This window comes from Haemaphysalis longicornis, unplaced genomic scaffold (assembly GCF_048455015.1).
Source record: "Haemaphysalis longicornis isolate Haplotype H1 unplaced genomic scaffold, Haemaphysalis longicornis Haplotype H1 scaffold_10, whole genome shotgun sequence".
Lineage (NCBI taxonomy): Eukaryota > Metazoa > Arthropoda > Arachnida > Ixodida > Ixodidae > Haemaphysalis > Haemaphysalis longicornis.
The window spans coordinates 129,114,114-129,129,456 of NW_027526204.1; the positions used below are offsets into that span (position 1 = coordinate 129,114,114).

Below are 15,343 nucleotides of genomic sequence, written 5' to 3' on the forward strand. Positions count from 1 at the left end.
AACTATACAAATGTATATAAGTGCTTTATTATATAATGCTTTATTTGTACAGTACCCTCTTCAGTCTTCGTATACTTCATCGTCCGCCGCCGCAAAGTTTCGTAGAGCGCTACCTAGGCTAGTTCTTCTTCATCTTCTGGGCGATTGCATTCCCGCCTGGCAGCGCGGCGCACTTTCTGATAAGTCACCTCTTCTGTAAGCGTCCGGATCTCCTTTGGCTACCCTATCCCCCATGAGCGCGGCACAGAGTTGGAGAGAGAGCTCTGCCGCCGCCGCCGCAGCGACTCAGAGTTTTAGGAGCGCAGGTGGTTGCCGCTAGCAACGCCAAGCGAGTGACGTCAGAGGCACACGCCAGCCGTTTTGACGGCGACGCTGTTTGCTTAAACGCTGACTGGCACGTGCGCTCGGTATTTTTTCTTTTCTTTTTGCGAGCCCCTCAAGTGGCACAAGCCCACGCGCAAGCCTGGACGACGCCGGGCGCTCCTCACGACAAGCACGCTCACGTGCGCTCGGCATTTTGTTGGTATTTTTTCTGTTTATTGACGGTGAAACCAAGAGCTTAAACAGCTTTGCAACGTTTTAACCTATCGTCTGGTGTACGCGTGTGTTCGTCCGTGCATCACTGAAACCACGTGGATATCGTCATTATAGTAAGTATCTTATATAGGTAATGGGTATACTCCGGTACCCAGGATATTATTAAAACGTTTTACTGGCTGGCACAGTAAGTGGTTTGGTTTAGAACGTTTCAGTGGCTGTAAAAAACCGTAAATTGCAGAAAAATGCGGATAAATGTGTTTGTCCAAATGAGTAACCAATAAGAAGACTTAGGGCTTCGAACCACGTTATTTTTTATTGTGACTCGGTTTCTCAAGCCCGCCTCTACCGAGTTGTTCCCGCTGCGCCTTGGTGTCCTGTTACCTCTGAGGAAGAACGCATAATCTGAATGCCATGACACGGGAGCGAATGCTTTCACAAATTTGCTGCACCTTCTTGTCACAGCTCGATACCCATTCCCCAAGGCTTGCCTCTTTCCCCTGTGCTCTTCATCGCTGTGACCGTCACGCCTCGTTTCCCCCTCCGAAATGCTTTTTATTTTCAATTTAATAGTATTGAAGTTATCGGTGGCATCTCTTTCCTCCGTATTGTGTCTTCTCCTCCTCTTATCTATCGAAGCTAAGCCTGGCAAAGTTAAAATCCCTTAATAAAATGCTAAGAGTTGGTATTATGAATGCTAAGAAGATAATTAAGCGCACCAACAAAATTATGATACCTAGCGAAACAATGTTTTCGTCAAAAAGGGTAGTTCTATCGGCTGGGTCGTTACTATGACCCCAAAGTTACGTTTCAGTTGCTCTTGCACAACTCCACGGCTAGTTGGATGACAGCTCCCCCCCTTCCCCCCTCACCCCCCATGTTTTTCTTCTTTTTCAGTGGCACCTGGGATACTCAAGTATCGTGTACACGCCACGGAGGCGGGGCTTCGATACGTTCTACGGTTCCTACAATGAAGCCAAGAACTACTTCAACGAGTTTTTGAACTTCGTAAGATACAAAAAATTGCTACACTTGAAGCGGTTATAGTCCCTCATTTCACCGGTTTCTTCACGTCGTTCCTGCATGTTTAATTGAATTGAATTGAAATGAGCTTATTTCACAACCATGTTGCAGGACGACCAGGAACAAAGCTGTTGAGACAGCCTGAAAGGCCCTGACCACCTTACACACAGAGCGGCAAGTCAAGCATGACGAGAGGAATTACAAAACAAGTGCAGTGAGCTACAAAACGAGTGCAAAACTAGTGCACTAGTACAAAAACAAGTGTAGTGCAAAACAAGTGCAGTACGGTTCTCAATGCAAATCCGAGAAATTAGGAATGTCAGGTAGAGCATGAAAACAAATCTCATTAAGCTAATATAGGCTTACAAATCATATCACGCAACTGTCTGAATGAAAGAGTTGAAACGGCGACATTTCTGTTAATGAAAACAATATTTAAAAATGTAGGTAATAAGTACTGGATCACTAGTGTCCGGTAGCTTGTGCGGCACTTATTTGACATTCCAAGGTTCTGGTGTACGGGTTTTGAAGACTACAACGTTCTCTTTTAACATAGCAAGCCTGGTTGGAGCATCATCATTACTGATTAATACCAATTGATAACAACGAAATAGCTTATAGTTATACACAGATATAATTGAAACAATGACAAATTTTTATAAATAATCAGCAGCTGGTCGGAGATAAGGAAGGTTACAACACAAACGAATGATCCGTTTTTGCAAAACTGTGAGCCTGTGCAAGTTTTCATTCGTTGTAGTACTCTAAAGAAGAATTTCATAGTTAATCAAAGACGGAAATAATAATTTATACAGATGCATGTTGATTGATATAGGAAGATAAAAACAGTGGCGGCGTATAATGCCGATTGTTTTAGACTATTTGCTGGTAATATATGTAATATGGTTATCCCACATCATATTTTCGTTAAAGTATACCCCAAGTGTTTTAAAAGATTTTTATACTTCGATTTCTCTGTTGTTTAACTTAATAGAACGTAGCTCGATTCTTTTGTTGCGGGATGAAAGAGACTGACCTTGGTTTTATCGACATTGATTCTTTTAACTGTTATCAACTGCCCAATTATTAATTTTGGTAAGCGTTTCATTAGCTCTGTTGAAGGTTGATACCAGAGCTGCCTGCAGAGAACACACTGGTATCATCTGCATATATTATATATTTTGCTGCTTTGTCAGTATTTACTACTTCCTTAATGTAAAGTATAAAGAGAAAAGGTCATAAAATGTTTCCTTTGGGAACACCAAACGTAACTGGTTTAACCAGCGAATATTCATTTCCAATGGCTACAAACAGCAGGCGATGTTGCAAATAAGAAGTTGAAGCATGAGCTATGCTTCTAATAATTTAATGGTTGAGCTTTTCCAGAAGAATTTTGTGATTGATTAGATGAAAGTCCCTAGAGAAATTCAGAAATATTCCCATTACAATTTTGAAAGTTATGCAATACAAATTCTTTTTGGAAAAAAAAAAGAGCCAACTCAGTCAATTTCTGCTTGCGGAAAGCGTACTGTGCAGGGCTTACGATTTGATGACGGTCGATGCGAAAGAAGGCATTAGTGTTTTTTTTAGATAGATGATAGATAGTTTAATTCCGGCATGAATGCAGTGGCGTAAACTGTCCACGAGATGCGGCTAAAAGAGACTCACTTGTCACCAGACGAGGCCAACACCCGGGTGTATACAACCGCCAGAATGGCGGCGCGAATACAAATAATGTAAGACATGTTAAATACTTCGTACAAGCAGAATCGAGCGATTCATGGCAGTTTCAATGATAAGGAGAACTCATAACAACTAAAAAGTGAAAAGAAGAACACCTCACATACGGGAACACTAAAGAGCGGAGCGAAAAGGAAAAAAATGGCGGAAAAACAGAAAAGGCGAATTGTAGTAACGAAGTCTTTGATGAGTTTCGCCAGTGGAAGCCGTAGTTCTTTCGCCTCAAAGCACGTAGGCAGACTCAAGTGCACCGAAAACGTTTCATTGTTATTGCCGTTCACTCGCGACCTGAATGAAAAACATGGTAAAACATCAGCTACAAGCTTCAACGAAAATTAACAACCGATATTCACACGCAGGGAGTGTGTTCTACTAGGTATTGTACAACCAGTAGTTAAAGAAAAGGAAAGTATATTTTCGAACAATTTGAACCAGAAGTCTGATCGGCTTGGTGGATTTTTTTATTATTGTTTGTATTTTACCTATACGTTTACAGTATAACCATTGCGGCGTGGACTTCTGGGACAACGAGGACGCAGTAACGAATACGGGTGGCGCTTACACAACCCACCTCCTCACTCAAAGGGCTATCGACATCATCACCCACCACAACACACGCAAGGTCAGTCTCGGAATTAACGAACTGTAACAATGCAAGGAGAGTATAGTATGCAGCAAGAGTTCCCGGAGTCATTGACTGCAATAGAACTTTTTGATTTTGAATGCACAGAAATATATATAAAGCCTGGGCAATTTATCGAAATGTTCAAGGCCCAAGACGTAAAATGAAGTCCAATAAATAATGTAAAATGGTATGGGAGATAACTACCATATTTCCACGATTCTAAGGAGTCCCCGATTGTAATGCGCAGGTAAGTCTGCTAGTTAAAATTTGAGGAAAAAAAAAAACAATTTAACGACAATTCTACCGCGCCGATGTGAAGACATGACACCACCTACCTGGAATGACATTTTATTTGGCGCACGCAACTGCGGCAGTAGAAATTTCTTGTGTCATAAATTTGCTTACCCAGCTCCTGCTAGCATTAAAGGGGCCCTGAAAGGCATTTTGAGCACACTAAATGAACTAGCGCAACCGTTAGATTGGGTCGTCAACGTCCTCTGTGCCAAGTATTACTCTTTTACGCGCAACGGAAAGCTCACACTTTTGTTGCAAAGTTTGTCGTTTTTTTCTCACCCTTCCCTTCGTGTTTTTGGACGCCGCCATCTTCACATGTCTACATCATCGATTCCCAGATGTTCGTCATGAGCTAGACATCCTGCTATTGGGCGGCTTTTTCACGCACTTCCGGCAAAGAGATGAGTTGTCTGCTCAGCGTCGGCTCGCCGGCTGATCTGCCAGCGGAGTGCCGGAGTGCTTGGGCATTTTACGACAAACGAAACAAGTGCAAAACAAACGCTTAACCGTTTGTATTGAATGCAACACGGCCATATCACGACATGGATATTCTGTTACCTGAGTACGTTCCATAAAGAAAGCGTTGAAGCCCCGTGGCACTTCATTCTTGCAATCGCAGAGAACGCCCTGAGCCGAATGCCCGGGTTTAACGCATACATTTTATTCAACTTCAAAACAATCCAGAGATGCGTTTCTAACGAACACAACGTCACAACATGCGTTGAAAGTCTGAACCACGATTGAAAGAGGATGGGTTGCCCCCTGCCCGTCGTAAATTCGGTACTCACCTCACGCGCGCTTTGCGGGGACGAACAGCAAGTCACTTAACTCTGGCGCACAAGCCGATGGCTTTTAGCCACGCACACTGCACATACCCCATGCGAGGTTGAGTCGTACGTCGCTCGAGAGAGATAATCCAGACCATGGGAAGCACTATCCACCCGCAGAAGCACAACGTCGCATTTCATCGCGAAACAAAGGCGTCCACAACACACACACCATCGCCTCCTGTAATGCCAAACGCATCTCGCACTTCCCAATGGGAGCGAGTGGTACGCCTGCAGTGCCCACATGTCGCGAAGTGGGGCCCCAAGCTGAACCGGGATCACGCAACCGTAACTGACTTCTGGAGCGGTTTGTGCCTTGTTGCCAAGGCAACCGATGTTTGAGATTATCCAAGAAATGGAGCTCGCTCCAGCGCTAGAAAGCTCAGAGCTGCGGCGGAGCATGTTTTGCCAACGTTGCCGCACTCCACCACGCGTCGCCCCAAGCTGAACTGGTCACATGATTGAAGCGTTTTGTGCACGGGTTCTGTATCGGTTTAATATGACTTTTTCACATGCTGCCGGCAGGAATTACCACCGCCGCAAAATAAGACCCGGCACCAGCGGGGCCACATCTGATACGGCACTTTTTGGATAAACAGTGCGCGGTGCATCAAGGGAACGAGCGCACGACCCTCCCTGTGCGGCTGCGAGTTCGCCGCCGATAAAAAAGTCATGTGCCGCCAGCAACGTACACCGCGAAAGGGCAAGGCCAGGCCGCCGCATACATGCGGCCAGATTTTTCGTTCGCTTTTCCAGCCTTGAGCGGAGTGCAGGATTCATGGTGTCAACAAAGCTTGCCCGTAGCAGACGACAGTCTGAGCAGCGCAATAGCGGAAGTGCGTCACCGCTGCGGAGCGCAGCATCATGGGAGGCAAGGCTTGCGCGCCGTCAACAGCGGAGATACAGTGAACTAGAATACTTTCTAGAAAACCTTCTAGTTCACTGTAGCGGAGAGTAAGTCGAAAGGAGGAGGAAACGCGGAGCGACGATAATGCGCGGTTTTTGATTTACGATTTCTCAGCTAATACTCATCGCTTTAACAAAATTCTTGCGGGAGGAGATTGCAAATACATTGCTTTATTTGGGTAGATGTACATCCATGCATCGGCGGAAGGTATTTCAGGACCCCTTTAAAACTAAAGCGGGGTACATTGAAGCCGACTTCGGTTTTGAGTCTGATTGTAACCCGCACGTAAATTTTAGGGCTACTTTTAGCGAAAAAATGTGCGCGTTTGAATCGTGCAACTACGGTATTCCAGCGCGTGGGACATGGAAAACACGAGATCTGCAATACATTTCCTGCCTGTTTACTTTTTCTCGGTACGTGTCGCACGCACTCCTACCACCACAAGACAGAGCCAAGTCACCCAACTTGCAATCCTCTAGCTTGGCAAAGAACGGCAAAGTGATGACAGGCCAGAAAACCAAAATAATGGGGGGGATAAATAGCAATTTTTTCACATCGACACTACGAAAGTGAGTGAGTGTGTGGGTGCATGCGTGTGAGCGTGTGTACGCGTATGTGTGCAGTTGTGTGTGTGTGTGTGTGCGTGCGTGTATGTGTGCGAGTGTGTGTGCGTGTGTGAGCGCGAGTGTCTGTGTGTGCGAGTGTACGTGTGTGTGTGTGTGTGTGTGTGTGCGTGCATGCGAGTGTCTTAGCGAGTGCCTGTGTATAAGAGTGTGCGTGCTTGTCTGTGTGAGTGGGTGTGTTTGCGAGCGTGCGCGCGTGTCTGTGTGCGAGTGTGTGTGGGAGTGTCTGTGTGTGCATGTGTGTGTGTGCCAGTGTAATGTGTGCGCACGTGCGTGTGTGTTTGCGAGTGTGTGCGAGCGTGTGCGCATGCGTGTAGGCAAGTGTCTGCGTGTGTGTGAGTGTGTGCGTGTGTACGAGTGTCTGTGTGTACGTGTGCGCGTGCGAGTGTCTGTGTGGGCGGTGCGAGTGTGTGCGTGTGTGTCCGCGAGTGTCTGTGTGTGCACGAATGTATGTGTGTTTACATATATATTTAAGGCCGAACCACATGCACGCGTAAAACCGACGTACTCGCGCAACAACGTAAACCGGCGTAAGCGCGTAAGGAAAAGGCGTACTCCGGTGTACGCCGAATGCATGGTACGCGCTTGTTACGCCCAAGTCAGAGCCCGCCAGACATCGACGCAAACTTTCGGGCGCACGGTGTTGACGTACACCTCTGATGGTTATCTTATCGGCGGTCAGGTCGCATAACAAGACAGCGAATTGATAAATAAGCTAACTTCACTATTAATTATGCGATAAAACGAAGCAATTTGTAAAATACGGAGACCAAACAACCGGACAGAATACGCGAAGCAACGAGCAACTATGGGAGCAAGGTAGTTTACGCCAAATGTAGTGGAGGGTTTTGTGGAGGGTTTTGTGCAAGTATGCATACTAATCCTTAACGTTTTTTTTAATGTCCCAAGAACTGTTTTAGTTATTTCTGTATTAAACATACGTATTTTTGTGAGAATAGGCATTATTTGTTTCATTTGAGTTAAAATGTAGTTGAACTGGTCGCCACAAAGCTGAGTCCGGAGTAGTCGAGCCACACTGCGCGGCGCATTGGTTTACGCGCGTGTTGCGGCGATATGTGGTTACGCGTCCTCTCCGACGTCGGCGGTCGGCGCAAAGACAGCGGCGTATGTCACCGCAGGCGTACGTCGTTGCGCGAGTACGTCGATTTTACGAGTGCATGTGGTTGGGCCTTCAGAGAGAGAGAGAGAAGGGAGAGAGGGAGATGGACAGTTTGGAGGCTCTTTACCCGTATGCCCGCAAAATCTCCTCTCGGCCTGAACTAGTCCTTAAACGTTGCGTATTCTAAGACGTCGACAAGCATATGTAGGGCCAGTTATAAGACTTCGTTATAAAAATTGATTTCAGTTCACAGTAAATATCTGCAAGGGCACAGACTTATTATCACACAGTACCATGACGTGTCTCATAGCCCAGGTTCAGCTTCGGCGCGTCAAGCCCAAGTTCGAAATGTGCTGTAAAACCTCAGAGCGCCTTCTTCTATGATTGATAGACAAATTTAAAATTTTGCAGCCTCCGCTCGAATACATGTGGCGAGGACACTCTTATCTCACCGCTACGCTATTTTTGGATATTGTCCAAAATTCTCCCTCGAAATCCCCCGACCTCCCTGGCAGACATCGTCTGGACCCCGGCGTACACCGGTTTTGGGGGAAATGAGGCAGCGCACAACGCAGCACGAGGACTTACTATCCGTGCCGGTGCCAGACTTGTTCCCTACCACAGCGCCAGGTCAGCCAGGGATCGCTTAATCACTTACCATGATATCAGTGCGTATCACTGCTTCGCTCGGCGTCAATACCCTCCTTCCCACTCTGAACTAATTAGCTACCAGAAGCGCTTATGACAACTCCTTGGCCTGCCGAGCACTTCTGCTCCGAATTCAGCCCTCGCAATTTCCCTCGCCACATTTTCCACTCTGCGCGGTCCTAGACACGCTGGTCAGCTCTATGTGGGCCTGTCCTCAAGATCCCAGTGGGAGGGAGCGCTGGGCATCTAGGACCCTGAGGTCCAGATACTTCTGGTCAGCCGTGCTGCCAACGTCGCTGCCGGCCTCAAACCGGTGGCCACACCGCTTCCGTAAACCAGCTTAAGGCTCAACAAAGTAATTCCTCTTCCTTCTCACCGCTACGATAAGAACTTATCTGTGGAAATAAATCGCGACATGAAGCATTTTCTGCATCTTCCTTATCTACAACTACTCTGAGGAAAAAGGAGGACTCCTTGCTCACAAAGCTATGGTCCAGGACGCGGCGCTGGACGCCATTCTTGTATGTGCGCTGGCCGTGTAAACATAGTTACTGCTACAAAAGCAAGGCTAAATGTCGAAGTTGGTTTCATAATTCCAGCCCTTTTCTTCTCCTCGATGTGACAGCCCCTGTTCCTGTACATGAGCGCGACTGCGGCCCACGGACAGACAGTGGAGCTGACAACGGATGCCCCCCAGCGAAACCTTGATAAATTTCCCTACATCGGTGACCGCAACCGGACTTTAATGGCAGGTGGGTACCCTGCAAAAGGCGTACACACCCCGGCGCTCATACTGGAGAGAGACAAAGAGAATTGCTTTGAGGTAAGGGGCCAGATGCCCTGAGGGAGAGGGGTAAAAAGGTAGGGTGTAGAAAGCTAGGGGAAAGAGCAGTTCAGCAGATGTTCGCTGTTCACACAAAATTCTCCGTTCAAGCAAAGGCTCGTTGTTCATACGGAGTTCACAGAACCCTCAATGTTTCACCAGTCGCACAAGGTTAATTGGGGCAGATGGAGCGCGCATGGTGCGCTCTAGGGAAAAAAGGGGAAAGAAATTAATGTTCCCTAAAAAATAAAATCAACCTAAATAAAAACGGGAACAAACTTGCACCAGCTAGGCTGTAACAGGTTAAGGCCGACTAAAAAAATAAAAGTACAGGAAGCCGAGGCTCCAGAATCTTTTGGAAGAAAAGCCAATGGGTTACAGAAAAAAATTGGGGCTTTTCATTTGCTCGGCGGGAAAACAACGCAGCTGAACACCCGCACGGAGTTGTCATGAATGCAAGGACAAGGAGCGCCTCAGATAACGCCCGCCTCAGATAGCCCCCGCACGCCACTATTCTCCCATATACCCCCGAAGCCTCCATACATCACTGAAAAGAAAGACGCACAGTGCGCAATGCACAGACCCCCCCCCCCCCCCCCCCCCCGCCCCCAAAAAAGAACAAAAATAACAATGAAGCCCAAAAACTCTCAATAGACCACCTCCAACCACCCCACAACCCTCACAGTCCCCCGACAACAATGTACAGCACCAGGAACAGAACAACATCCTCCAGGTCACGCACAAGCCCACCCCACAGCACGGAGTCCCCCCTGCCAACACCGAACGCAAGTCCGTCCCAACAGTCCACAAGGCGCAGTCCACAAGGGGAGTCGGACGGTCGGACGGAGTTGTATGCACCAGTTTGAAGGGACCATCCTCAAGAGCGCATTAGGCAATCATTTCGAGGGTTGGTGGATCTTCTCGCACACTTCGTATGTGTTCGCATTCCTTTGTAGGTTCCGGGCCAATTGCTGGAAGCTGCGCACAGCCTCTGTCGAAGGCGCTGTAGAACCGGGTGAGATGAAATAAATTTGGGCATGTCATCGCAACCAAAGCGTGGGCAGCGGCGGAGCTGGGACCTTGCAGGGGCTGTCCATGTGTATATAACGTGAGGGGTGTAGGCCGCATTAGCGTAGACTTTGTTCGTGAACATTCCTTCTGCGCGTGAAAGAGGCCTGACAAGGTCGAGAACACCATTCGGGGTCACATCCTGCATATAAATTGAATGATCTAGATGAGACCCTGCGAACGGTGCTGCCATAAAGAGTGTGGGAGCTGTCCATATATGGACAGCTCCCACAATCTCTATGGCAGCTCCATTCGCGGTACACCGCCCAGGTACCGTTTTATTTGCGATTCAACTGGCATGTGCCTGAGCTAGTGTTTGCTTGAGGGGCAGGTAATGGGGGCACTTAAGCAAAATTTCAAAGGGCAGAATGTAACTCGCCCCCCCCCCTCCCCCCCCTCCCCCCCCCTCCCTCCTCCGGTTTGAACTGCCAAAGCGCGCTGAACTGAGCGCATGCATGGATCTCATGACTGCAGTATAAACTATCCCATGCAGTGACAGCGCTGTAGCAGTGTACTTATGTAATACCTGTAATTTTTTGCAATGAAAATGTCATTTGGAAATCCGAAAAGTGTGGCATTCTGGAATCCCGGTCGCAGAGACAAGACGTATTCGTGAACGAAGACCATCTTCTCGAACAGGATTTTCTCGTGCTCTCGAAATCGCCGTTTTTGCGAAAATATTTTTCTGGATTTGTCCAGACACATATAACCCCACTAACGTGCCTACGCTTGAGACAAAGAACTCGACTGTCGTTACTGTCGCTGAGGAGTGCATGTATCCTTGAGCAGCTGGTGATGTCTCCTAGTTGGCTGGTGATAAAAGCACTGATATTGTAATGGTGTGCAAAGCACCCGTCTCAGTATCCTCTTCTGCTCTCCACTGCCAGGCACGGTGGATGCCCTGGACGAGTCCATCGGTAGTGTAGTGAAGGCCCTCAACGATCGTGGCATGCTGTCAAACAGCGTGATCGTGTTCACGAGCGACAACGGAGGCATTCCCTGGGGGATATTCTCCAACACCGGCTCCAATTGGCCGCTACGGGGCACAAAGGGGACGCTCTGGGAAGGGGGAATCCGAGTGCCCGCTCTTATATGGAGCCCCCTTCTACCACGGAACAGGGACGTGGTTCTACCGCAGCTCGCTCACGTCGTCGATTGGCTGCCGACGCTGTACTCCGCTGCCGGTGAGTTGTGAAAATTGATTGAGCAACTCTACCAGTGCTTTGCCCTGTGTAACAAGATGAGGCGTGAAACCAGAGGTGAAATAGAAGTAGTGAACAGTCATTTGGTAGACAGCGACCTGGAAGGATGTATTGCGGGCTCAGCCATTGCCTGTTGGCTTCGGCTGCTTATGCCGCCGAAGTCAGTAGGTAACATATGCCCTATGCATATTATGAGGTCAGATACTATAGAATACCCTATTGCCAAATATTAAGGTTTCCGTGGTATTAATGTAGTAGCATTCGCTTATGTGCCTCCTCAAATAGTGATACATAAAACCCAAAGAATGCAGTTTTGGGTTTGGGGGGGGGGGGTGAAAAATTTGCTGTGGTCAACGTTCATGTACGAAGACGTAGTCGTAAGAGAGTGAGAGAGAGCTAGAGAGAGAGAGAGAGGGAGGGAGGGAGGGAGGGAGAGGGAGAGGGAGAGAGTAAACATCTTCATTCTCGAACTCATCCGTGTAGATCTTGTTCTCCAAATTAGGTCAATGCTTGCCACTGCTCTAATGCGCATTTAAAAGTGCCCCTACGAAACTGTGATAGGCCTGAGTATAATCTGCGGTTTTTATGGGCACTGCTGTTTTGCGCGGTTGTGCGTGTGACAAAGGGTCCAAGCCGGCCTAGTCGACGGGCGGTGGTTGGCAGCTCCCCCGCCACGTTTATACGTTTTGATCGGCCGGCTTTCGCGGAACGGAGTGGCATATAATAGAGAATCGTGTTGCACACAAACTTCTTTCTGCAGTCTCAACACTAAATTGTACGATTTATGGTCATCATCATCATCACCAGCCTATCTACGCCCACTGGAGGGCAAAGGCCTCTCCCATTATTCTCCAATTACATCGGTCCTGTGCCAACTGTGACCAATTTATCCCCGCAAACTTCTTGATCTCATCTGCCCATCTAACTTTCTGCCGCCCCCTGCAACGCTTGCCTTCTCTAGGGATCCACTCTGTTACCCTTAATGACCAGCGGTTATCTTGCCTTCGCATTACATGCCCTGCCCACGTCCATTTCTTCTTCTTAATTTCTACTAGTATGTCCTTAACACCAGTTTGCTCCCTGACCCACTCCGCTCTCTTCTTGTCCCTTAATGTTACACCTATCATTTTCCGCTCCATTGACCGCTGAGTCGTTCTCAATTTAAGTTGAACCCTCTTAGTGAGCCTCCAAGTTTCTGTCCCGTAGGTGAGTACCGGTAAGATGCAGCTGTCATACACTTTCTTCTTCAGCGACAATGGTAGGCTGCTATTCATTATCTGAGAATGTCTGCCATATGCACCCCACCCCATTCTGATCCTTTTAATTATCTCTGTCTCATGGTTGGGATCTTGGGTCACAACTTGGCCTAAGTATATATATTCGCTTACCACTTCCACTGCCTCACCACCTATCTCAAACTGCTGTGCTGTCCCGAGGTTATTGATCATTACTTTAATTTTCTGCACCCTAGCAGTCATTCAGGCATTACGGAACCAGGGGGTAGATGAGCATTATGTAAGAATACTAGAGGATATCTATAATGGGTCTACAGCTACCATCATCCTCCATAGGGAGAGAAGTAAAATACCTATAAGGAAGGGTGTCAGACAAGGAGACACAACCTCTCCAATGTTATTCACAGCATGCTTACAAGAAGTATTCAGAACGTTGGATTGGGAACAGGTGGGAGTAAGGGTTAATGGAGAATATCTCAGTAACCTCAGATTTGCTGATGACGTTGCCTTGCTAAGTAACTCGGGGGACGATTTATGGTATTACCCATTATATGCTACCAGGATTATCTGGCCAAGACTGTACAATTTTTAAGGCGAAAGTTTTACCTGCCTTATCGTTCAGCTGACCTTCAATGACCTCGAGCGAAATCTGGTCGTCCACCTCTATACAGTATAAAACCACCTAGCGCGAGGCCTTCCATAGTACGCGCTCTACCTCGGCAGCAGAAAAAGGTGGCCGTTAGCGCCAGGACAGCGCAGAAGTGAGGGAACGGAAGAAAGGGGCCGAGCAAGCGAAGTGAATTAAGGTGAATCAAATTGCAGCAAGCCGGTTCAAAGTGAATCAAAGTTATTTAAGATAAGCGACTATGAGATTAAAGTGGATGACTCAGCCAATAGAGATGGATGACAAACGGTTAATGTAGATGAACGGGCGAAATAAGGGTGGTGACTAAGCTAATAAAGCGAACTGATTAAGCCGAAAATAGTTGTTTAGCGTGGCTAATTGGAAAATGCTTATAACAAAGCGAATTCGTGTCGGCGCAAACATGATGGTTTCCGGTAAAATAGTAAGGCCGGAAGAGAGAATAAAGATATGTCGACGGTGGACGTGATTAGGGAAAAAGAGAGCGTGAAACACTGTGTCTGTCACTAACGCATAGCCACACATGCTTTCACCTTCATGTCGTCTTAGGGATTAGATAAACGACTCTGCAATTTTTTTGCTTTCATGAGCCATGACTAGGGGAGAAGGCACGGTTGGCCGGTATCGTCCAAGACATCTATCCTTCGCACCGGGCGGGTGCCCTAATACCAGCACCTACACTGCGTCCAATAAATTTTATTCATCATCATCGTCATCATCACGATGCGGGGAGCTGATTCTAGACACGTATTTTTTTTCAACAGGTGGCCGGGTGTCCGACTTGGGCGACATCGATGGCTTGAACTTGTGGCCCGCTCTGTACGCGCCGAATGGTAGCAGCGCGGTACCGTGGCCTCGCCGCGAGTTCCTAGTCAACACCAACTCCGTGACCGGCCTGTCGGCCTACCGGGACGGCGACTACAAGCTCGTCTCGATCAACGGAAGCTATCGAGAGGGGTCCCGATACCCTTCCAACTATTCCGATCTACAGGTTCACATCCCGACACCCGGTGGGACGGTGTCGGATGCAAGCGCGAATGCTTCCGCCAACCGCCTCGACTCCCTGATGACGTCGTCGCTGAGTTGGGAGGTCCTGAAGAAGCTCAGTGGAGGTCAGCTAGCTGTACCCATGGGCTGGCGTCAGCGGGCTGCTGTGAAGTGCACGCCAGAGAACTCTTCCTCCATTCCGGGGCTCGCAGAACTGCGCGAGGGCCACTACCTGTTCGACATTGCTAGCGACCCGTGCGAGCTGAACAACTTGGCGCAAGAACGACCGTCGGTAAGCAAACTGGCTGAAAGAGCGGCGGAAAGAAATCGTCTGCAACTACGGTATTAGAGAATGGTGATGCCGTGAGATTTGCCAAATGGTGTCATGGTTTCATTAAAGCGCGAATATATGTTAGAAACAAGTTGGTCGTTGTAGGAAGATTACAGTTTCGCGAATGCAAACATACAACTCGCGGCAACAGTGTTTTCTTACTGATGCAGATAATGCCCAAAGAGGAAAAACAGGTACAGCCGCCTCAAACGCTTTCTCTCACTGCAATTTATTTATTGATTGATTGTAAGGTTTAACGGGACGACGCAACGCAGGAGATGAGGCGCGCCGTAGTGGAGGGCTCCGGGTCAATTTTGACCACCTGGGGATCTTTATCGTGCGCCGAAATCTCGTACACACGGGCGTTTCTGCTTTTCGCCTCCATCAGAAAAGCGGCCGCCGCGGCCGGAAATCGAACTCGCGACCTCGTGCTCAGCAGCGCAACGCCTTAGCCACTGAGCCACCGCGGCGGGTACGGCAATTTGTAGCTTAAGTACGTGCCTCTTTGAAACACATGTGCTCAGCAGGATTTTCCACGTACATTAATTTTGCATTTCAAACGTACCTTGTTTCCAGTAACTGCCGAGGCAAGCTCCAACAATCCCGTTTCACAATTCACGATTTGTCAGAAATCGTCTGCTTATCTCTGCTTACGTCTGCTTACATCAGGAGGTCTGCTTACGTCAGGAAGTTACCACTTTTCAACTAGT

At 48.0% G+C, this 15,343-nt stretch overlaps 1 protein-coding gene across 1 annotated transcript in view; it reads left to right on the top strand.

Annotated features, from left to right (window-relative positions):
- LOC144159324 (arylsulfatase B-like) overlaps positions 1-15,343 on the top strand; it is a gene marked incomplete in the record, with an annotated part of 33,270 nt that overhangs the window by 16,571 nt on the left and 1,356 nt on the right. Inside the window, 5 exon segments of the mRNA XM_077690735.1 lie at positions 1,435-1,545; positions 3,797-3,922; positions 8,970-9,096; positions 11,123-11,419; positions 14,080-14,594. Of these exon segments, the coding sequence (XP_077546861.1) occupies positions 1,435-1,545; positions 3,797-3,922; positions 8,970-9,096; positions 11,123-11,419; positions 14,080-14,594 (1,176 nt within the window).